This window comes from Poromitra crassiceps, assembly GCF_964638095.1.
Source record: "Poromitra crassiceps genome assembly, chromosome: 16".
NCBI classification, from domain to species: Eukaryota; Metazoa; Chordata; class Actinopteri; order Beryciformes; family Melamphaidae; genus Poromitra; species Poromitra crassiceps.
In genome coordinates, this window is record NC_139645.1 from 2,483,110 (window position 1) to 2,506,550 (window position 23,441).

At 44.4% G+C, this 23,441-nt stretch overlaps 1 protein-coding gene across 1 annotated transcript in view; it reads left to right on the forward strand.

Annotated features, from left to right (window-relative positions):
* Positions 1–357: 357 nt before the first annotated feature.
* slc12a1 (solute carrier family 12 member 1) overlaps positions 358–23,441 on the forward strand; it is a gene marked incomplete at both ends in the record, with an annotated part of 28,720 nt that continues 5,636 nt past the window's right edge. The window contains 19 exons of the mRNA XM_083652555.1: positions 358–606; positions 2,753–2,899; positions 4,142–4,217; positions 6,969–7,064; positions 7,980–8,119; positions 8,736–8,846; positions 11,917–12,028; positions 12,163–12,290; positions 12,596–12,680; positions 13,316–13,497; positions 13,615–13,722; positions 13,905–14,028; positions 14,264–14,365; positions 14,689–14,844; positions 14,961–15,060; positions 15,385–15,496; positions 15,851–15,991; positions 17,471–17,577; positions 18,485–18,567. Coding sequence (XP_083508681.1) covers positions 358–606; positions 2,753–2,899; positions 4,142–4,217; positions 6,969–7,064; positions 7,980–8,119; positions 8,736–8,846; positions 11,917–12,028; positions 12,163–12,290; positions 12,596–12,680; positions 13,316–13,497; positions 13,615–13,722; positions 13,905–14,028; positions 14,264–14,365; positions 14,689–14,844; positions 14,961–15,060; positions 15,385–15,496; positions 15,851–15,991; positions 17,471–17,577; positions 18,485–18,567 — 2,359 coding nt within the window. The remainder of the gene's footprint in view (positions 607–2,752; positions 2,900–4,141; positions 4,218–6,968; positions 7,065–7,979; positions 8,120–8,735; positions 8,847–11,916; positions 12,029–12,162; positions 12,291–12,595; positions 12,681–13,315; positions 13,498–13,614; positions 13,723–13,904; positions 14,029–14,263; positions 14,366–14,688; positions 14,845–14,960; positions 15,061–15,384; positions 15,497–15,850; positions 15,992–17,470; positions 17,578–18,484; positions 18,568–23,441) is intronic.

Genomic DNA, 23,441 nt, shown 5'->3' on the forward strand with positions numbered 1-23,441 from the left:
GTTTATGACTCGGTTAATCGTTAAGCAAATGCCTTTTGTGTTCCCGAGGATGGAGCAAGGACATATCTGACACCCCTCGTCCAGCGTTCCGAGGGTTGATCCAGAGAGTTAGCCAATAGCTGCCTGCCAATACACAACCATAATAAGCAGAGTATAAAGGTGGGCCTTCAGAGGCAAACTGAGCCTACACGCAACACGCGTAGCTTCTGTGTAGTAGGAGATACACAAGTCTATATAGGTATCAATAAATAAGGATAACCGTACCACGCAGAGGTCTGCTCTTTGAAAACGTTGTTGGATGACTGGAGGTGCTGCTCTATACCCTGTACCGAGTGGATCTGAGAACTTGCTTTGCTGATGGAGAACGCGGCCTACGACAGGGCCGGGGACGACCCCCATCTCTTCGACGAGACCTCCTTCTCAGGGACCAACAGCAACGGCCTGTCCAACGGGGACCACCGGACGGTCCGGCCCTCGGTGGTCAGCGCCTTTGGCCACGACACCCTGGACCGAGTGCCCAACATTGACTTCTACCGCAACGCGGGCAGCGTGAGCGGTCACCGGGCCGTCCGGCCGTCCCTCCAGGAGCTCCACAACGTGTTCCAGAACCAGAAGGTGAGTGTGTGTGAGTGTGTGAGTGAATGTGAGTAGACCCGAGCGCTTGATTCCTGCAGGGTTGTTGATGCATTGTTGGATGCAGATCCTCGTCACTCGTGGCCAGTGCTGGGGAAGCTACTTTGAAGCAAGCTATACTTCACATTGGAAGAAGTTGAACGACAGCAAAGCTATACCCTAGGGAGAAATCTAATTTGGTTAACTACGAAAAAGAAGTTAAAAATACTTTGTGGGGGAGGGGGGGGACCATGTGTTTCGAAATGATAACAAAATATAATACAAAAAGTAACATGCCAGCAAAATAAAAATGCGATTGAGTTTATTGCAAAAAAAAGAGTCCCCACTTGTCCATAGGTCATACATAAAACAAAAAAATACAATACCTCACTATTCATTGGAAAGTGCAGGGAATGTCAGCTTTTTATGGCTTGAAATTGTTTTAAGTTTTAGTAGTTAAAAAATGCCATGCACAAAAAGTATTTTAGTTCATCACTCACTATGCAAATCCAAATGTAGCTGAACTATCAGCAAGCTGCAAAATGGTGTGAAACTATATAGTTCACTAACTCCAACTCCATGCTCTCCCTGTAACACAGTGTCTGTCTGCATCCCTGTTCTTCTACCCGTGTGTCCTTCGCCTCACCTCCTTCACAAAGCGGTTCACACCTGTTTTTCTTCCTGCCTCTCAGATCCAGCTCATTGATTCTATAACAGCCATCTTTGTTCTAACAGACTCGCCCGGCCTTGAGCTGCACACTTACTTCACTGAGGTTAAAGATGACGAGAGAGTCAAAACGAGGGAAATGAGGTGTTTTATAGTATAGAGGCTATATTTAATCCTTCATACATCCTTCAACATGTTATCATCACTTTCATCCGCCGCCATTCAGCCGTAATCACAGTTCACCTAAATACTTGTAAAAGTAGAAAAGACGCCGTAAAGAAGTGTTAAGAATAAACAGCAATCAATGCCCTTGACACACTTGAGAGTTTTAGTGCGTTTTTATTAGGCCTTTATACGGCTGTGTGTTGCAAAAGAGATGAGGTTAGAGGTCATGTGTGATTTATAGGTTGAACTAGACGAGACCCGACTGAACGAAAAACATATTATAGAGCTTCTGAACTGCAGTAAAAAAAAATATATATAAATATATATCTCACCTTTAAGACACATAGCAACTGGACCGATATGACAATTCTGCCCGATACCGATAACCGATATTAACATTGCTGTTATGGCCGATATATGCAGAAAAGTAAAAGTGCCAGGGGACCCCTGGGGGTCCCCGAACCCCCCATTTGAGAACCACTGGTCTAAGATGTGCGTGAGCGAATGATCTGCTCGAATCACAAACTCCAACAAGTAGCACTAAACGGCCTAAAAGGAGATGAGATACAACTGGAGTGAGAGGCTGCACTAAATCAGACGCACAGGCGTCCACTGAGACTCATTTAACGGTCAATATTCATCTTCGTAAAAGTATCAAAATGAGGTTTGTCTTGTTCTCTCCCATTTGTCTCTTCCCCCCTCAGAGAGAGTGTCGTCTTCAAGGACACTCAGGCACTCGGCGTAGTAACGGCTGCACCAACATTTTATCAATCTCCATCAGAATCAAAGCACACGGGGCTCATCTCCTCCTCCATCCCCAACTCTCTCCTGTGCATCGCAGAGGGAGAAACACACACGCACACACACACACACACACGCACACACACGCACGCACGCACACGCACACACGCGCGCACACACACTCCACATGCACATGCACACGCACACACATGCGCACACACACACACACACACACACACACACACACACACGCACACACACACACACACACACACGCACGCACACACACACACACACACACACACACTCCACATGCAAGGACACTCTGTAACTGCTCGTGACAGTTTCAGGACATAAATCACTTCGCTCTGCCCCCCACCCCCCCCCCCCCAACAACAATGTCCACATAATAGCCCTGATCTAGCCGTGTTAACCCTCTTTTTGTATGATCATGACATGTATGTTGATGTGTGTATGCTGCTGATAAATGGATATCCTATCTGATCCTCTATCAAGACACATTTATATGGTTTTGTTGCTTGTGTATCTGCCTCTGCTTCTCTCCAGCACAATGGAGGGATTTCAGTGCCAGACACGGTGGAGGATGAGGACGGGGAGGGGAGCGCGGGGACCCCCTCTGACGACCTGGAGTCTGCCCTCCCCACTGACCCCAACAAAGGAGTGGTCAAGTTTGGCTGGATAAAGGGGGTCCTGGTGAGTCATGGGGGACTCCCCCCTGCTTTTATAGGAGCGGGTCTCTCTGGGTAACTGTGCCCCCGGACCCGAGGAGGCTCTGCACGACCTGCATTAACACAGCATGACCAACGGGGACTTACAAGAGCAGAGCCTGGGAGTAATAGAGAGGCAAAGTGAACGTCACTTCCTGCTTCAGCACTGTATACCAGAGATTTTCTTCCGCAGTTTATTTTCCCATTGACATTTCGTGAAATGCGTATAAAAATAGTTTTACTTGTTCAAACCAAACGGTTCAGCTATATTTAGAAACAGGAGAGACCGCATAACATTTCACTCAGACCAAAACATTTAAAAAAAAAATGCGGATTTAAAGAAAATATTTTTTCAATGTAGTTTTTTAAAGTTTTGGTCCAAGTGAAATGTTATGTGATCTCTCCTGTTTCTAAATATATCTGAACCATTTGGTTTGAACAAGTACAACTATTTTATACGCATTTTACCAAATGTCTATGGGAAAATAAATGGCGGATGAAAATCTCTGGTACAGTGCTGAAGCAGGAAGTGACGTTCCACTTTGGCCTCTCTATATAGGCTACTTTCCATTTGCTTGACAGTGACACAGTAGCCGTGCTGGCTAATCATTTCTGCTGGCACCGGTGCTGTTCGGTCACTCTAAGTGCCTCTATTTGTCCCTTATTTATCCCAATATGACAAACTATTCAGATAAGCTACGTTGACACTGTAGTCCAGAGTTAGATCACCATCTGCTATCCAAAGATGCTGCATTCCATCAACATAACTCCCTCTCCTATCCAGAGGTCGTTGCGCTAGAGCTAGACCTTCTCCCTGCCTGTCATCTTGACAGACAGGCTCGTAAACAATTCTGTCATAACCTATTATTATTAAAGTGACAGACAGCCTTCAGACTTTTCTGTCATTGTTTACAAAAAATGTAAAATACATTATTATTATTGTTGTTGTTGTTATTATTATTGTTGTTACTATTATCATCATCATCATTATTGTTGTAATTATTATTATTCATATTATTATTATTCATATTATTATTATTGTATTATTATTATTATTATTATCATTGTATTATTATTATTATTATTATTATTATTATTATTATTATTACCTTTACAAGACAAATATTCGGTTAATGCGACCACTGTTCCTAACCCTCATATGAAACGATAATGAACCATGACCCTGAACTGAAGACTGAGCTCTGTGCCTGTTTGCTGTCTTCCACAGGTGAGATGCATGCTGAACATCTGGGGGGTCATGTTGTTCATCCGTCTGTCCTGGGTGTTTGGACAGGCTGGCTGGGGTGAGTGACACAGCTGTACATGTTGGCTGGGTCGGGAGGTCTGTCCTGGGTGTTTGGACAGGCTGGCTCGGGTGAGTGACACAGCTGTACATGTTGGCTGGGTCGGGAGGTCTGTCCTGGGTGTTTGGACAGGCTGGCTGGGGTGAGTGACACAGCTGTACATGTTGGCTGGGTCGGGAGGTCTGTCCTGGGTGTTTGGACAGGCTGGCTGGGGTGAGTGAGACAGCTGTACATGTTGGCTGGGTCGGGAGGGACAGGGGCCTATTCACCCTAACCATAATCGTGCATTCCTTTATAACTGGGAATTGGTAATCTTACGACTTCAAAGGTCATGAGCTGGGACGGTGACGTCATCAGAGCTGGTATTTCCCATTCCAAAACTCGTAGGAGCCTCAGCAGCCCCGACCTCAAAAATCCAAGATGGCTGCGCCGCGCAACAACAGTCGTTATAATCGTAGTAATGTTGTTTAGCACTTCTGTTTTGTTTGCGTTTCATTCAATCAGCTGTACACACAGCACTGCATAACATCTATCTGTGTGGACATGAGGCTGCAGTGTTTGTATGCGCAAAATGCCGCGAAATGCCATGTTATCAACTGTTATTGCTAACAATGGCTAGCCTGGCTAGGGACTGGATCTGACCAATGAACAGTGAACTTCCCAGCTCAACTTTTCTGCAAATGGAACGCTAACAAAACGGATGTGACGTCATTTAGCCTCAACATCCCAGTTATTTTGCGATAAAGGAACGCACCATAAGCACATTCAATCTCCCCTCTCCATCAGCAAAACCATATCACTCTATCCAGGCCACCTGAGGCCTACATATTTGTTTTTTTATTATTTGGATCTCTTTTAGTTTAATGGTACAGATGACAACAATTAGTATGTGAAAATATACCTTTTGCATATCACAGACATACAACACATAATGATAAATTCACGTATATAGTACTCAAAGATCCAAAAGACAGTCACTATACACTCACTGAGCCCTTTCACCTTGCTAATACTGGGCAGGTATCATCTTTCAGCAGTGTACCTGAGTGCTACCAAAGTGACATCGACCTCAGCCGGGTTCCATGTGTTGCATATTCTGAGATGCTGTTCTGCTCAGCGCAGTTGTGAAGGGGTTATCTGAGTTACTGTCAGCTCCAACCAGTCTGGCCATTCTCCTCTGACCTCTGACCTGACCCCTCTCTCATCAACACTGCCCTCCCTCACTGGAGGTTTGTTTTTCTCCTCACACAATTCTGTGTGACCTCGAGACACTGATCCTGCTCCCAGGAGATCAGTAGTTGCAGATACTGTCTGGCACCGACCATGCACACCGCGGTTAAGTCTGATGTTTGGTGTGAACATGCCTTGAAAGCTGCTGACAATATAGCCTATGCTGTCATGGTGCCCCAGCTATAGTGGTTAGGTCACTTATGGCGGCCATTTCTGGGTATATACGCCTACAAAAATATGTCATCCCTGCGGTACTCTATATATATGACCCCTGAGTGCTAGGTCGGCCCGCCCTCAAATTAGGCCTCAGCCAATCATCCGTTCAAACATTATGACAAACATGGGGCCTAACCAATCAGACCGTGCCAAAAATATAGATGTAAAATATATAGGCTATATATACTGTAAATATATTGTAAGCTTCCTCTAAGTCCTGTTTGGTTTGTGACACATCTGAGCTGGACTGGATTATATCCTCCACTCATCAGCAGAGTGATTTACTTTGGGCAGATTCAACTGAACTACTGTAATGAAATCACCGACTCAGAGAGCCAAACCTCCACAAAGAGTGTGTGTGTGTGTGTGTGTGTGTGTGTGTGAGAGTGTGTGTGTGTGTGTGTGCGTGTGAATGCGTGCGTGCGTGTGTGTGTCTTCATGATGTGTTCATTCATTGCTTAAGAACCTATATATCGACCTGCAGCAGCTTTTGCTCACGGAGCGTAACTAAATGATTTGGAGAAGCAGAGACAGCCCCAGGCGACAGGCGACAGGTAAACCAGCCTGGTCCAGCAGGCTGCTGCTCCGTGTTTATTCTCAAGGTGTTTGAGAGGTGACTCTCTGGGGAGGAGGGCTTTTATTTCACAACCAGAATGTTTTAGAGTGCGCGGCAGGATGAAATGACTTAGATTTTTTTTTTTTTTTTTTTTTATATATGATATTTTTATATCGTAAAACATAGGTTATATACCCGCTAACTGCGCGGCCAATGACTACTCGACTGAGCTGTCAAATCTAACACCTAGTTGCAATCTATGATCAATGTCCATGACTTTCCCAGCACAGGCAGCAGAGATGCTTCAACTGTTGTAGGCTACTTGATCCTCCATTATCGATAACAGCGGACAGACAACTAGCGTTATAACTATTCCATCAACTGGCCATTAGTTAGAAAAGTAAAGCTTCTGTATTGACTTAAAAGATGTGATATTGTGAATCCGCGATGTTTCTACAAGAACTTCTTCAAAAACTTTGTTCGGTACGTTCATCTTTTGTTTTGTTGTTTGCCGTTTTATTTTCTGATTCGTTGTGTCTGATTGTCAAGTTAACAAGCTATTTCCGCTGTTACTTCCTGTCTAGGGCGGGCTCTAGACAGGAAGCAGGCAGGGTGACAAAATCACTTGTGAACGGAGGCCCTGGTGACGCGAGGTTAAACACCTAGTGGCTCGGGTGCAGTGCAGATACTTCACTTGCAAATGGAAAAGGAAAATATTTTGAGCTGGTGGTCAATGTTGTGTATTGCAGGTCTGGGAATGGTGGTCATTGCCCTCAGCTGTGTGGTCACCACGATCACGGGGCTGTCCATGTCAGCCATCTGCACTAATGGAGTCGTCAGAGGAGGTAAGACGGCTGTGTCCACCTACACCGCATCATGGTTCACTTCACACACGCACGCACGCACGCACACACACATCTACTCACACACACAAACAGACACACGCACGCACACACACACACACACACACACACACACACACACACACATCTACTCACACACACACACACATACAGACACACGCACGCACGCACACACACATCTACTCACACACACACACACAGACACACGCACGCACACACACCAGAGCCGTGTAAGAAGAGTTGCGACATCTCCATTCACTCCAATGGACCCGTTTTTTACTCTCAAGAGTTCCAGGAAGTAAGGTCCTGGATTAAGCAGCACTGTCGAGTTGCAGCAAAATGGACAGTTTGTGTTGTACTTTGAACTTTTTTTTTTCCTTGAATCAAATTGTACATTATCAGCTTTATTTTAGCATGCAAAAGTAGCGCAAGACCCTTTCCTGGCTTTTCATTGGCTAATGAGTCACGCATTTTGGTCCTCCGCTGACGCCACTCTCTCTCTAGAGGACACTAACACACACTACCAGTCAATCAAACGTTTGGACACACTTTTTTCCTTTTTTTTTTGGCCTTTGTTTATCTTTTTTACATTTTGGAATAATAGTAAAGACATAAAACGATCAAATAGCACAAATGGAAGATACAGTATGCAAAACAATTCTATATTTTACATTCTTTAAAGGATATTTTTTTTTTTTTTTTTACAAACTGGACCTTATTTCCAACTTTATTTATGCTTTAGAATTTAGGGATTGTTTGAAATTGATCCACTATAACGATATAACCTTATTATATCATACCGTGTGTGTGTGTGTGTGCGTGTGCGTGTGTGTGTGTGTGTGCGTGCCCGCGTGCGTGCGTGCGTGTGTCTGCGTGCACGCACTTGTGTCATTTCAGGAGGGGCTTACTACATGATATCTCGCAGTTTGGGCCCCGAGTTTGGCGGCTCCATCGGTCTGATCTTTGCCTTTGCCAACGCCGTGGCTGTAGCCATGTATGTGGTGGGCTTTGCAGAGACCATGGTGGACTTACTCGTCGTACGTGAGCTTTTACTGATCATAGAATGCAGGAACCCACAAGACATCCCATTCCCAAAACTCTGACTGTACTAGAGGTGGAAAATAACTATAAGTACTTTAACTCATATTATGTTTAAGCACGAATTTGAGGTACTGGTACTTTACTTGAGTAAGTCCACTTGAGGGCGTCCGGGTAGTGCAGCGGTAGATTCCCTGCCTACCAACACGAGGGTTGCAGGTTCGAGCCCCCGTGTTACCTCCGGCTTAGTCCATACAAGCACAATTGGCCGTGTCTGCGGGTGGGAAGCCGGATTAAGGGTTGTGTCCTGCATGCTGCACACAAAAATATGATTTAAAAAAAGTAATTCCACTTTAGATTGTGAGACATTTACTCCACTACAGTTCAGCAGTTATGTGTACGTACATCTTTTGCAGAATAAGGTTTCAGATTCAAACCATACCATAAGCTCATAAAAGATGTTGCATTGTTCGAGTTTAAACTCCCCAACAGTATACGGGCTAGTGCCACTAGAACATCTACATTGTAGATCAAGTAGATTCTACTGCTCATTCTAAAACCTTGACTTTTATTGAAGTATTTTACTCCCACTAACCTTGTCTCTATCCCTGGCAGGACAATAATATCGTCATGGTGGATGAATTAAATGACATCAGGATCATTGGCTGCATCACTGTGGTGCTGCTGTTGGGCATATCAGTTGCTGGAATGGAATGGGAGGCCAAGGTGAGACATGTTCACTATTCAGAGAGCCTGGTGCACGATGCTACATGTTCACTATTCAGAGAGCCTGGTGCACGATGCTGCAGGTTCACTATTCAGAGAGCCTGGTGCACGATGCTGCAGGTTCACTATTAAGAGAGCCTGGTGCACGATGCTGCAGGTTCACTATTCAGAGAGCCTGGTGCACGATGCTGCAGGTTCACTATTCAGAGAGCCTGGTGCACGATGCTACATGTTCACTATTCAGAGAGCCTGGTGCACGATGCTGCAGGTTCACTATTCAGAGAGCCTGGTGCACGATGCTGCAGGTTCACTATTAAGAGAGCCTGGTGCACGATGCTGCAGGTTCACTATTCAGAGAGCCTGATGCACGATGCTGCATGTTCACTATTCAGAGAGCCTGGTGCACGATGCTGCATGTTCACTATTCAGAGAGCCTGGTGCACGATGCTGCATGTTCACTATTCAGAGAGCCTGGTGCACGATGCTGCAGGTTCATTATTCAGAGAGCCTGATGCACGATGCTGCATGTTCACTATTCAGAGAGCCTGGTGCACGATGCTGCATGTTCACTATTCAGAGAGCCTGGTGCACGATGCTGCAGGTTCACTATTAAGAGAGCCTGGTGCACGATGCTGCAGGTTCACTATTAAGAGAGCCTGGTGCACGATGCTGCAGGTTCACTATTCAGAGAGCCTGTTGCACGATGCTGCATGTTCACTATTCAGAGAGCCTGTTGCACGATGCTGCAGGTTCACTATTCAGAGAGCCTGGTGCACGATGCTGCATGTTCACTATTCAGAGAGCCTGGTGCACGATGCTGCAGGTTCACTATTCAGAGAGCCTGGTGCACGATGCTGTATGTTCACTATTCAGAGAGCCTGGTGCACGATGCTGCATGTTCACTATTCAGAGAGCCTGGTGCATGATGCTGCATGTTCACTATTCAGAGAGCCTGGTGCACGATGCTGCATGTTCACTATTCAGAGAGCCTGGTGCATGATGCTGCATGTTCACTATTCAGAGAGCCTGGTGCACGATGCTGCATGTTCACTATTCAGAGTGCCTGGTGCACGATGCTGCATGTTCACTATTCAGAGAGCCTGGTGCACGATGCTACATGTTCACTATTCAGAGAGCCTGGTGCACGATGCTGCAGGTTCACTATTCAGAGAGCCTGGTGCACGATGCTGCATGTTCACTATTCAGAGAGCCTGGTGCACGATGCTGCATGTTCACTATTCAGAGAGCCTGGTGCACGATGCTGCATGTTCACTATTCAGAGAGCCTGGTGCACGATGCTGCATGTTCACTATTCAGAGAGCCTGGTGCATGATGCTGCATGTTCACTATTCAGAGAGCCTGGTGCACGATGCTGCAGGTTCACTATTCAGAGAGCCTGGTGCATGATGCTGCATGTTCACTATTCAGAGAGCCTGGTGCACGATGCTGCATGTTCACTATTCAGAGAGCCTGGTGCACGATGCTGCATGTTCACTATTCAGAGAGCCTGGTGCACGATGCTACATGTTCACTATTTAGAGAGCCTGGTGCACGATGCTGCAGGTTCACTATTCAGAGAGCCTGGTGCATGATGCTGCATGTTCACTATTCAGAGAGCCTGGTGCACGATGCTGCATGTTCACTATTCAGAGTGCCTGGTGCACGATGCTGCATGTTCACTATTCAGAGAGCCTGGTGCACGATGCTACATGTTCACTATTCAGAGAGCCTGGTGCACGATGCTGCAGGTTCACTATTCAGAGAGCCTGGTGCACGATGCTGCATGTTCACTATTCAGAGAGCCTGGTGCACGATGCTGCATGTTCACTATTCAGAGAGCCTGGTGCACGATGCTGCATGTTCACTATTCAGAGAGCCTGGTGCACGATGCTGCATGTTCACTATTCAGAGAGCCTGGTGCACGATGCTGCATGTTCACTATTCAGAGAGCCTGGTGCACGATGCTGCAGGTTCACTATTCAGAGAGCCTGTCGAGGTCAAACCTCTGACCCTAACTTTCATCCACTGTGATAGTCAGGGGATATTATCAGATATCTGTCCGATCTGGGAATAAACTCCTTACCAAGACATTTCTTCACCAATGTGTTTGTAAAGGTGTCTAATGAGACGTATCAAAAAGTGTTTGTTTTTTTCCAACTCCCCTCGGAGAACCCGTGACAGCTGCTGCCCGGAACATTCAAATCCGATTTTCAGCTCCGCAATGTCAATTTGTCAAAGTCGTCGTAGAGAGCCTTTATATTCTGCTCTGCTCTGCTGATGCTGAGTTGAGTTATAAATAGTAAAACTATATATAAGTACACAGAGGTCATCTCAGAGGTCAAAAATAAAATAAAATCAATGTTTGTGATTCATGGTCACTAATTTCTCTCTATGCTCACACGTTTCTGAATGAATTCAATTGAAGTGTGACCATAGAGGAGAAATTAGTGACCATAGAGAGCGAAGGTTTTTTCCTCGTGAACTACAAACATGACCTCTGTGTACTTACTTACATGGTGTGACTGTTTATGACGCAACTCGGCATCAGCAGAGCTTTCATTAGAGCCTAATACAAAGGCTCCACAACGACTTTGAAAAATTGACCTTCCGGGGCTGAAAATCGGATGTCTTTGAAGGTCAAAAATAGGTTAAATAATCAAAACAACATACATTCTGAATTCCTTGAGCCAAAAAGTCCCAGAGACCATGTACTGTGCAGCATTGTAGGCCAAACCAAGGCCGTTTTCTCGACAAGGAGTGGTTTTGGCGCAAGACAAACGCTTGCAATCGATTCAGAATCATGGAAACGCCCCTAGTTTGGCCCCTCCCCTCCCTCACGAGCTGCTTCAGGCAGAATTAAACATTTTCAATTTCCCCTGTATAATTTAAACTTTCAGCAGCTGTCACAGGTTTTCCTATGGGAGTTGAAAAAGCACCTTTTGATCTATCTTAGTCGACACCTTTACAAACACATTGGCGAAGAATGTTCTTGGTAAGGAATTTGTTATCAGATTTCTTTTTGCAATATTCCCTGACTGTGAGACAAGATTACCATCTGTTCCCCACACAGGCGCAGATTATCTTGCTCGTCATCTTGCTGGCGGCCATCGTGAACGTGTTTGCGGGAACGTTCATTCCTGCGACCACGGAGAAGAAAACGGAAGGCTTCTTCAACTACGACTGTGAGGACACACAACAGAGACGATCTTCAGAAAAGCAACGTCACTTAAAAATGATTCATATTTGACACACATTCACCTCCATCCTAAATACTCTCTCTCTCTCTCCCTCTGTCTCCTGTTTCTCTTTTGCACAGTGGGAATATTTTTAGAGAACTTTCCACCGGACTTTCGAGCTGGAGAGTCATTTTTCTCTGCGTTTTCCATCTTCTTCCCTGCTGCTACTGGTATTCTGGCTGGAGCCAACATCTCTGGGGACTTGAAGGTAACTTTCCTAATATATATATATATATACAGTATATATATATATATATATATACGGTATATATACAGTATATATATATATATATATATATATATATATATATATATATATATATATATATTAGGGTCGAGGGGGGGCCCGCAGTGTCAGACTTTTATTTTTCCACATTAGTTGACATTTTGCAATTACATTTTTAGAAGAACATTATATTATTTCCTCCTGACTGCCCTGCCATAAAGGTTTCCTGTTTTTCCTCATCTTGAATATGAGCGCTTCTTCTAATGCAGATGTATGTTGTTTTGCAGGATCCCCAAGCAGCCATTCCTAAAGGCACCTTGCTGGCCATCTTGATCACCGGTGTGACCTACCTGGCTGTGGGCCTCTGTGTCGGTAGGTACAATATCCAATGCAATTCAACAATAGGGACCTTATTCTAAGCATTTAGCCGTCACGTGTTTACAGTTGTACTTTCTATATAAATCACAGTATCTCACTATAGAGACAGTCGGCATGTCTGGGAACGCCCACAAAATGTTAAACGGCTGGCGCGCGAGTGGGGTAAAACCGCCCATATATCTCATGGGCTGACTCACCAAAAGACGGTGCTGCGGCTCTAAACTACAGGTTTGGGGGTTCTAGAGCAGAACACAAGACGTCTGCTCAGATGTGCGTTTACTGCGGTGGTTAAATCCCCGATCGTGTCTGCCTGGGCTGGGCTATCAGCTAAATTCTAACTTTGCTGAATGGATAGAACGGGGGTTTTTACCCCACCCTGACCACGCCCCCAGCCAGGCTGAGCCAGCTAAACCAGCGTCTATGACGAGACGTGGCCTCAACCTATAGAGAGGACTGCCCCGCCTCCCTTAGTTATTGCTCAATTGATCACAGTTAGCATTAGCAAGTTCGCATTGATTTGTCTTGATAACATGCAAGTAGGAGAGAATACAGTATATCTGTAAATTCAGTTCTTAAATATATCAGAAATCATTCCTAAGCACTGTCTCTTCTCCTCTCCTATTGGTCAGCGGCCACTGTTGTCCGTGATGCCACAGGAAACTTCACTCAAAGCTTCATCAACTCCACCATCAACCCAGACCATGTGTGTGAAGGTCCAGCGTTAGCTGCTTGTGAGCTGGGCTATAACTTCTCCTCCTGCACAGAGCCAGGAGGTGTGATTTGCGAATATGGCTTGATGAACAACTTCCAGGTACGCAGCGTTCCGAGCCTGAGATACTGTTATATAACTGATCTCCTCCCTCGCATAATAAAGGGCTCACCCATTGGTGTTGTTAACACAATTCTCCTCTCCTCATCTCTGGTCCAGGTGATGACGATGGTATCAGGATGGGGGCCCCTCATCATTGCTGGAACCTTCTCCGCCACCCTCTCCTCAGCGCTGGCCTCCCTCGTCAGCGCTCCCAAAGTCTTCCAGGTCAGTGGAACACACTTTTTTATGGATTGCAAAGAAAATAGTCTGGAGAGGAGAGCTACACTGACGGAAGACCAGCTAAGGAAGGCTCACACTGATCCTTCTCTAGAGAGGAGAGCTACACTGACGGAAGACCAGCTAAGGAAGGCTCGCACTGATCCTTCTCCGGCTCTGTGTTTCCTCAGGCTCTGTGCAAAGACAACATCTACACGGCCCTGCACTTCTTTGCCAAGGGTTATGGCAAGAACAATGAGCCGATCCGCGGCTATGTCCTCACCTTCATCATTTCTGTGGCCTTCATTGCCATCGGTCAGTTTAATGCCTGCCTGTTTCTTTGCACTGCAAAAAAGAATCTATCATAACAAAGCTGTAGTCTTGTATTAACTTCTGCTGCTGTCCAGTTGGCAGATATCCCATTTGATTTAAGAATAAGATTTTTTCGACTCAATACCAAACTAAATGGTGGATATTATTTCCTGCTGTGTATAAGGAAGCATCTCTGCTAAATCTTCCAGTCTGATCCTGGTTTGACACTTCCCTGCAGGTGATCTGAACGTCATCGCTCCAATCATCTCCAACTTCTTCCTGGCGTCGTATGCTCTCATCAACTTCTCCTGCTTCCATGCTTCCTACGCCAAGTCTCCAGGTAGGTCTCCTCTCCACAGGTGCACAGACAGGTAGGTCTCCTCTCCACAGGTGCACAGACAGGTAGGTGTCCTCTCCTCGGGTGCACAGACACAGGTGCACAGACACCCATCCTACAAGTGACTAAAGTGTCAGTGGGGTGAGATCATTCCTCCAATGAGCTTTCACTTCTTTCAGGAAATTTGTAGAAGTGAATATTTTTGAAACATGACAGAATGGCCAATCACTCTGCTATCAGAATTCCATAAAGAAAATACTGATTTTCATGGGAAAGATACAAGTTACTGATTTAATTTTGTCGTTTCTCTGTGATGCTTTGCCCAGGATGGAGACCAGCCTATAAATTCTACAACATGTGGCTGTCCCTGTTGGGGGCTTTGCTCTGCTGTGGCGTCATGTTTGTTATCAACTGGTGGGCTGCTCTCCTCACGTACGGCATCGAGATCCTCCTCTACATCTACGTCACGGTCAAGAAGCCAGGTGAGCTGTGTGTGTGTGTGTGTGTGTGTGTGTGTGCCGCTGTGTGCGTGTGTACGCACAAACACATACGCCTGAACGCTAGGTGGCACTCACCTGTTTCACTTGTTCCTCTCTAGATGTGAACTGGGGTTCGTCCACACAGGCGGTGACGTTTGTGAGCTCAGTCAACAATACTCTGTCTCTGTCCAGGACCGAGGAGCACGTCAAGAACTTCAGGTAGCAAAACAAAACAGAAGAATACCCATCTTTGTCATTTAGTCAACTAATTGTTGAGTCCTAAAATTGTCATTTTCATGTGAGTGAGAAAATCTGACAATGAGGTTGGATAATCTCACTTGACTTGTTTGTAGTGTCCTAATCTGCCTTATCCCGATTTATTATTATTATTATTATTATTATATTTTTATTATATTAAGGCTAAATATGAGAGTAAATAATCTGTTAAGATGGAGGTTTTTGCCATGTCTCACAGGATAGTATACTATGCAAAATATGTATATTCTAAAATTCTATGTTGTAACATATGATTCCTTTGTCCAGGCCTCAGGTGCTGGTACTGACCGGATCAGCAAGGTGCAGACCAGCTCTCCTCGACCTGGCTCACTCCTTCACTAAGAACTATGGCCTCTGTCTCACCGCGGAAGTGTTTGTGGTAAGCTTTTATTGACCTCCGTGATTTGTAAATGCAAGAGCGTGGACAAATTGTTACTACAAAAGCAACTCGTAGTCATACTCAAAGATCCCCAAATCTTTATTCAAATTTCAACTGTCTGGATACGCTAGTTTAGAGCCAATTATGTCTTCTGAATATGAAACAGGTGGTGGCGGTGGTGGTCTCTCGCTCTCTCTCAAGTACAGACACACACGCGCGCACATGAACACACACACACACACACACACACACACACACACACACACGAACACACACACACACACACACACACACACAGTCACACACATAGCTGTTTTGACAGACGGTGACCCAGACATGTTGTGACCTCTACAGGGTCGGAGGTCAGAGGTCCTTCAGGAGATGAGCGCTGGCATGGAGAAGAACCAGCTGTGGCTCAACAAGAAGAAACGCAAGGCCTTCTACGCCGCTGTGGCCTGTGACAGCTTCAGGAGAGGAACAGAGACCCTGCTACAGGTTAGCATGCTCATGAGTTAGCAAACATTTCTTACACTGAACAAAAACAAATGATTATATTTGATAAGATTAGAGATATACTACTATTTGGAAGTGATTTGATTTGATTCCAGATACACTAGTGGAAGCAAAATAACACTTCCGTTTTTACATGGGGGTTATTCAGCACTTGACGGACATGAAAACTAGAATATAAATACTCAAAATATAAATACTATAAATACTAATTTTAGTGTATGGATAGAAACGTAAAATGACAACGGACCAAAGACTGCTTTATAGTCTTAAAGGGGGGGGATATGTTACTGAAACTGTTCACAACTGGCAGAATGGGCCCTTTTTTCACAGCCGCCATTTTGTGTCTAAAAGGCAGGGTAAATACAGGTGCAACCAACTGGTGCCCCAGCACTGGAACACCTAAATGGACTGGAAGTTGGAAACCCGAATGAATGTTTTGGTGCACCTGTGTTACCCTCCTGCCTTTTAGACACAAAATGCCTACTGTGAAAAAGGCCCGTACCAGTCCCTGTGTGACTGAACCTTTAGTCAGGCTTCGCTCACAGAGTTGGCATGCAGCCTCTCCTCTCTCTCTTTCTCAGAGGGTTTTCATAGTTCACTTCAATTATAACTCCGCTGACCTGTTGGCTCCTCCTCCTCTGGAGCTCTCCATGGTGCTGAACCTGTCTTGAGTCATTTTGGCCACTAATTAGCCACTACGCCCATTTTAGTCAGCACTAATTACCTAATTAAAAAATTCTTTACACTTCCTGAAAGATTCAGAGCGATCGCACGTAAAATGCCATATAGCTGTGGGTGAGCACAATTTCTGTTCACAACTTCACTTACTTATAGGATATGATGTGTTAAATGTAGGATTTTCTTTGCCAATTAAAACACTACAAACAGTACAAATTGTTTATATTCTGGTGTTCATTGCGGTCAAAACCCTCTCATGTTTTAAAACAAAGTGTAATATTGCTATTAAATACTGCAGGAAGCATTTTTATTGACCCTATCCTTCCTTCCAACACTGAGTATCTATTGCTGTGTTATGACTCTGGGCTGGAGCAGGCAGTGGGGGAAGTGACCAGAGAGTTAACACTCTTATGGCTCTGGGCTGGAGCAGGCAGTGGGGGAAGTGACCAGAGAGTTAACACTCTTATGGCTCTGGGCTGCAGCAGGCAGTGGGGGAAGTGACCAGAGAGTTAACACTCTTATGGCTCTGGCTATCACACTATGGAGATAAGGTGGTGCTTGATTGTCAGGACGGCTGACTTCAAACGGCATGGTGGATTAAAAGCTAGCACTGATTAACGCTTCAGCTTCACAGCCGTCTCGTCCGCGGCTTTCTGAAGATTCTTTTCTCCTCCGGTTAATTAGGACAGCAGGTTTTACAGGCCTGGTGTCGGTGCTGGCCCTGGTTTAGGTTTGACGTTGTATCTTGATGTTATGAGCGCTGTGCGTTATTTATCCTTACAGGCGTCGGGTCTGGGTCGTTTGAAGCCCAACACCTTCATGATCGGCTTCAAAACAGACTGGAGGACGACGAACGCGGAGGCGGTGAAGAGCTACGTGGGAGTGCTGCAGTAAGTCTCTCTCTCACACACATACTGTACACACACACATGCACGCACGCGCACACACACACACACACACACACATGCACGCACGTGCACACACACACACATGCACGCACACACAGAGCACACACACGTGCTAGTGAGGACATTCATTGACATAATGCATTCCCTAACCCTTACCCTAACCTAACCATCACAACCTAACCTAACCCTTACCCTAACCTAACCATCACAACCTAACCTAACCCTAACCTTAACCATCACAACCTAACCTAACCCTAACCTTAACCATCACAACCTAACCTAACCCTTACCCTAACCTAACCATCACAACCTAACCTAACCCTTACCCTAACCTAACCATCACAACCTAACCTAACCTTAACCTTAACCATCACAACCTAACCTAACCCTAACCTAACCTTAACCATCACAACCTAACCTAACCCTTACCCTAACCTAACCTTAACCATCACAACCTAACCTAACCCTTACCTTGAGCTAAACCCAATTGCCAATTCTACCCTATAACCCTTAAAACCAATGAAGTCTTAACCTTCAATCAGCCCTTTGGAAGTGAGTGAGAAAGAGAGGACCCGTCAAAATGTCCTCACTTCCCTGGTAAAATAAAAAATAAAAAGTATGCAAGTAGGCAAAATAATAATAATAATTGTTCTCACTAATAGTTGTACAAAATCACAAGCACACACAGACACACGCACGCATGCACACACACACACACACACACACACACACACACACACGCACACACACACGCACGCACACACAATAATAATAATAATCACTAATAATAACAATCATTTATCCAATAATTAAAAAATACACAGCAGCGCTTCCTGTCATGTTGATCTGTTGTTCTAATTCCCTTGTTGTTGTTGTTGTTGATCATCAGTGATGCGTTTGACTTTGAGTACGGGGCGGTGGTGCTGAGGATGGACCAGGGGCTGGACATGACTCACATTGTGGAGGCTGAAGGTCCGTATGAAAACCTCTCTCTCCATCCATCCTCACACACTCACTTCATGTGGGCACACGTTAGCTCTTATGCTACAAACACGTCACACGTTAGCTCTTATGCTACAAACACACTCACTTCATGTGAACACACGTTAGCTCTTATGCTACAAACACGTCACACGTTAGCTCTTATGCTACAAACACACTCACTTCATGTGAACACACGTTAGCTCTTATGCTACAAACACACTCACTTCATGTGGGCACACGTTAGCTCTTATGCTACAAACACGTCACACGTTAGCTCTTATGCTACAAACACACTCACTTCATGTGAACACACGTTAGCTCTTATGCTACAAACACACTCACTTCATGTGGGCACACGTTAGCTCTTATGCTACAAACACGTCACACGTTAGCTCTTATGCTACAAACACACTCACTTCATGTGAACACACATTAGCTCTTATGCTACAAACACGTCACACGTTAGCTCTTATGCTACAAACACACTCACTTCATGTGGGCACACGTTAGCTCTTATGCTACAAACATGTCACACGTTAGCTCTTATGCTACAAACACACTCACTTCATGTGAACACACGTTAGCTCTTATGATACAAACACGTCACACGTTAGCTCTTATGCTACAAACACGTCACACGTTAGCTCTTATGCTACAAACACACTCACTTCATGTGGGCACACGTTAGCTCTTATGCTACAAACACGTCACACGTTAGCTCTTATGCTACAAACACACTCACTTCATGTGAACACACGTTAGCTCTTATGCTACAAACACACTCACTTCATGTGGGCACACGTTAGCTCTTATGCTACAAACACGTCACACGTTAGCTCTTATGCTACAAACACACTCACTTCATGTGAACACACGTTAGCTCTTATGCTACAAACACGTCACACGTTAGCTCTTATGCTACAAACACACTCACTTCATGTGAACACACGTTAGCTCTTATGCTACAAACACGTCACACGTTAGCTCTTATGCTAAACACACTCACTTCATGTGAACACACGTTAGCTCTTATGCTACAAACACACTCACTTCATGTGAACACACGTTAGCTCTTATGCTACAAACACACTCACTTCATGTGAACACACGTTAGCTCTTATGCTACAAACACGTTCTTGTTTGTGTTTATGCTTTGACAGTAACAAGCAGCAAAACTATAAGCTGCTTAACCCATTGATACCTGATGCAACATTTGTGTGTGTATCCCTTTAAGACCGCGAACCGGTCTTAAAGGGATACACACACAAATCAGGGATATACATGCAAATGCTGCATCAATGGGTGAAAGGACCACTCCGGCGATTTTCAATGCTGAGTCATTTTGCACATAATAATCATACATATTTGAAAAACATTAAATAGTTTTACAGACATTCATTTAGTTTGACAGTGATTGAGAGTTACTTTGAGTTAAGTTGTGGACCGGTGATGTCATCAGGCCCGGCGCCACGAGGGGGCCTAAGGGGGCTTTGCTTTCTCAGTTAAATTTTCTGCCCCCTCACTTGTAAAAAAAAAAAAGATTTTGAATAGTCTTTCTTGTGTTGTTATTGCGCTTTTCAGAGGTTATTATGGTTAGAAAGTCCAGAAATAGGCATAGCGGGTATATAACCTATGTTTTACAATATCATATAAAAAAAAAAAAAAAAAAAAAATCAGCCCCCTCCCCAGTTATAACCGCCCCCTCAGTCATTTCATCCTGGCGCCGGCCCTGGATGTCATTAAGTGGCTGAATTGGAGAGAGAGTTTGGCTATACGCACATCGTCGACGGGTGCTGGGTTAAAAGTAGAGCATTTAAAGGAAGTAGGTCCGCGCACCAGAACTCCGTTCTTTTGACTTTATTTGATAAAAAGGAACAACGTTTCAATCAACCAGTGATTTTCATCAGGTTCATTAAGTGGCTGAATGACATCGCTGGTGCACAACTGAATTCAAATCATCTCTCAATAACTGTCAAACTAAATGAATGTCTGCAAAAGTGTTTGCATTTTTCAGATATGTGCGAGATTATGCGCAACATAAATCAGCATTGTTTTTTGAGTGTCCCTTTTAAGTCAATTTTGGTGAGATGAGATCATCATATTATTTCAACCAAGTTCACTGGTATTCGTAAAATGGCTAAAGACCACTTGTGAATACCCAAAAAAGATCTCTAATATGACATTATGCAAATGATTAACTGTCTGGTGTAAATGATTGATTCTATTCACCTTATTCACCACGCCCACTTTCTCTCTCTTCCGCGTTACACGCAATTGTATTTGTTCTTCCGGTTCAGCGCTAGTTGGCGGCCAATTTCAAAACAAAACGTCACTATAATAATGAATGAAGTTTGGCAACATTCAGAATGAACTGCGGCCAACTTCAGTTACATGTTCATAGCGTTACTGCTGCGAGGAGCCGATGGCTGTACCCGGTCGGCATTTAACGTTAGTTACAAAAGCACGTCCACAGTGTTTTCTCACTGCCAGTAGCCTACAGTAGGGTTTGACAGATAGCTAGTCCGACCGGTGTCAGCACAGCCAGCGCTCCCGGTCCTCGCTGCTCGTTAAATATTTCCAAATAGGCGTTATTCTGATAAACTGGTCACATATGTTACGTTCTCACCCGAAAAATATTAAAACTTTAAAACAGTTTTTTTTTGGCTTGAAAACAGCTTTTTGACAAGTCTAAAAATGACTACGGTAGGCGTAATCTACTTCCGTGTCTAAAACCGGAAAGACGATTACAAAATGACGTCATGCAGAAGTGTCCTTGTATGGGCAAAGAATAAGGTGAATAATAATAGCATCAGACTGCCAGTCTCTATGGGCACTGCACTACAACACATTTAATTTATCGAAACTTGCATTGCAATAAATATATTGATTCATCAGTCTGTTTAAATTTCTATAAATCCATTGCGCCTAGAACTTCACTTCATTAACACTTGATGGCGCACTGTAAAAATGTGATTAGATTCCTCTGATATAAACAGAGGGGCAGGCAGCCGTGTCTGGCCCTTAATGGACTGGATGCTGGAGTGTACTGCTCAATACTGTGAGTGGGTGTCCATAAAAAATAATGCTACACATATAAAGTGACTGCTGGATAGATCGTCTATTCACATTCATCGCTCACACAAAATGATGCAGGCCAGAGGGGCAATATTTCATTGTCAAAATGTCACCTTTAAAGGAACTAATCAAACATTTTCCCAGAATGTCAAGTTTGCAGTAGATGCAAAATAAGGATTTCCCAGGATTTTGTATTACTTCCGTCCTTACAAAATACAGTCACATTCGCCAATGTTTAATCATTTCTATCGAATTGCATTGTTTTTACAGCAAGGCATTTTAACTCGTGATTCAGCTGTCACAGGCCGGGCATTAGTTAACAGCACCACCAAAATATGTTGAGAGTTTATGAATATTTGTTCCCTATAGAACTGACTTAGCTTCTATCAGGCTCTTATAGTGTCACTGCATATCGTCCCTCTATAAGCTGGAGCATCATGGCCTTTCAGATTGAGCTGCAGGTTAGACAATGTCATCTAATATGTCCTTGGTTTACAAACTGGATGCAGGGATATGAAGATAAGGTGGAAGGCTAACTCGTCTCTCACTTCTGGTATAATTAAATTGGCCGTGCTATAGTGTAGATCCCATATTGATATTATATTATATTATATTACATGCGCACGAGATGCCAGCCTCGCCCGCCCTGCAGCTCGCCCGCTGTGCGGGCTCACCTGCTCTTATGACATCACGTCGCGGCCTCGCCTGCTCTATGACATCATAATTAGGGCAATCACCTAATTTAAAAAATCCAGCTCCGTCAGGTCACCCACACAGCCCAGGGGCGGAAGCCATCGTCTCCGTCTGGTTCGTCCCGATTCTACCTACTTATACTCCCTTCACTTATATAGCCTCACACTGATGACATCATCACTGATGACATCATCACTGAACTATAGCCTCAGCCTTAGGACAATTAATCTGCCCCAATTAAAACTGTCAGGTCACCCACACGGGTGCTCTTTACACCCCCTTGGCAGTGTTTCCTGTGTCTGCTGTTTGTTGTCGTTTAGACTGGGTTTAGAACTACAGCAGCCAGACGTTTAGACTGGGTTTAGAACTACAGCAGCCAGACGGTTGCGAGAGTAAAACTATTACATCAAAATTGCAAAGCAAGCAGTAAACTTCCGTCCTATACAGAAACAGCACATTAATCACACAGGGACAGCTATGCTGAGATTCTGAGCAGAGCTCAGGTCTTTCACCATAGAAACAAAATACATCCATTCTCAGGGTGGAAAAATGCATACTATGTGGGAATTCATGAAACAGAATTCTGATAGTTTTATGAAAGAACTTCTATTCTAGTCTTAAAAAAAACAAAAAAATAAACAGATGTAGGCTACTCTTAACAAACTAGCTCAAACTAGCCTAGCTCTTTCATGACAGCCCAGACAAGTGCCTATGATAACACTGATAAGGGAGGGCACTTTGGCCTGTTGATTACATACAAAGTATCTTATGAAGGTCGGCTATCCATCAAATAAGATGATAAATTAACGACCAAATTACTGTTGTTTAGACGGACTGGAGAGAGAGAAAGCTTCTGCAGAAGTCTTCAATAACACAAAGAATCGCGAGTAAAGTAACACAGCACATTCATAATGATTACATACATTTATTATACTGTATCATGGAGTTCGAAGAGACTAGAAACAAGCTGGTTGGAAGTGGAACTATAATGTTGCTTTTCCCCCTCTGGAGGAGATGTTGAAGTGGAACTCTAACATGTTGTTTTTCCCCCTCCAGAGGAGATGTTGAGGTGGAACTCTAACATGTTGTTTTTC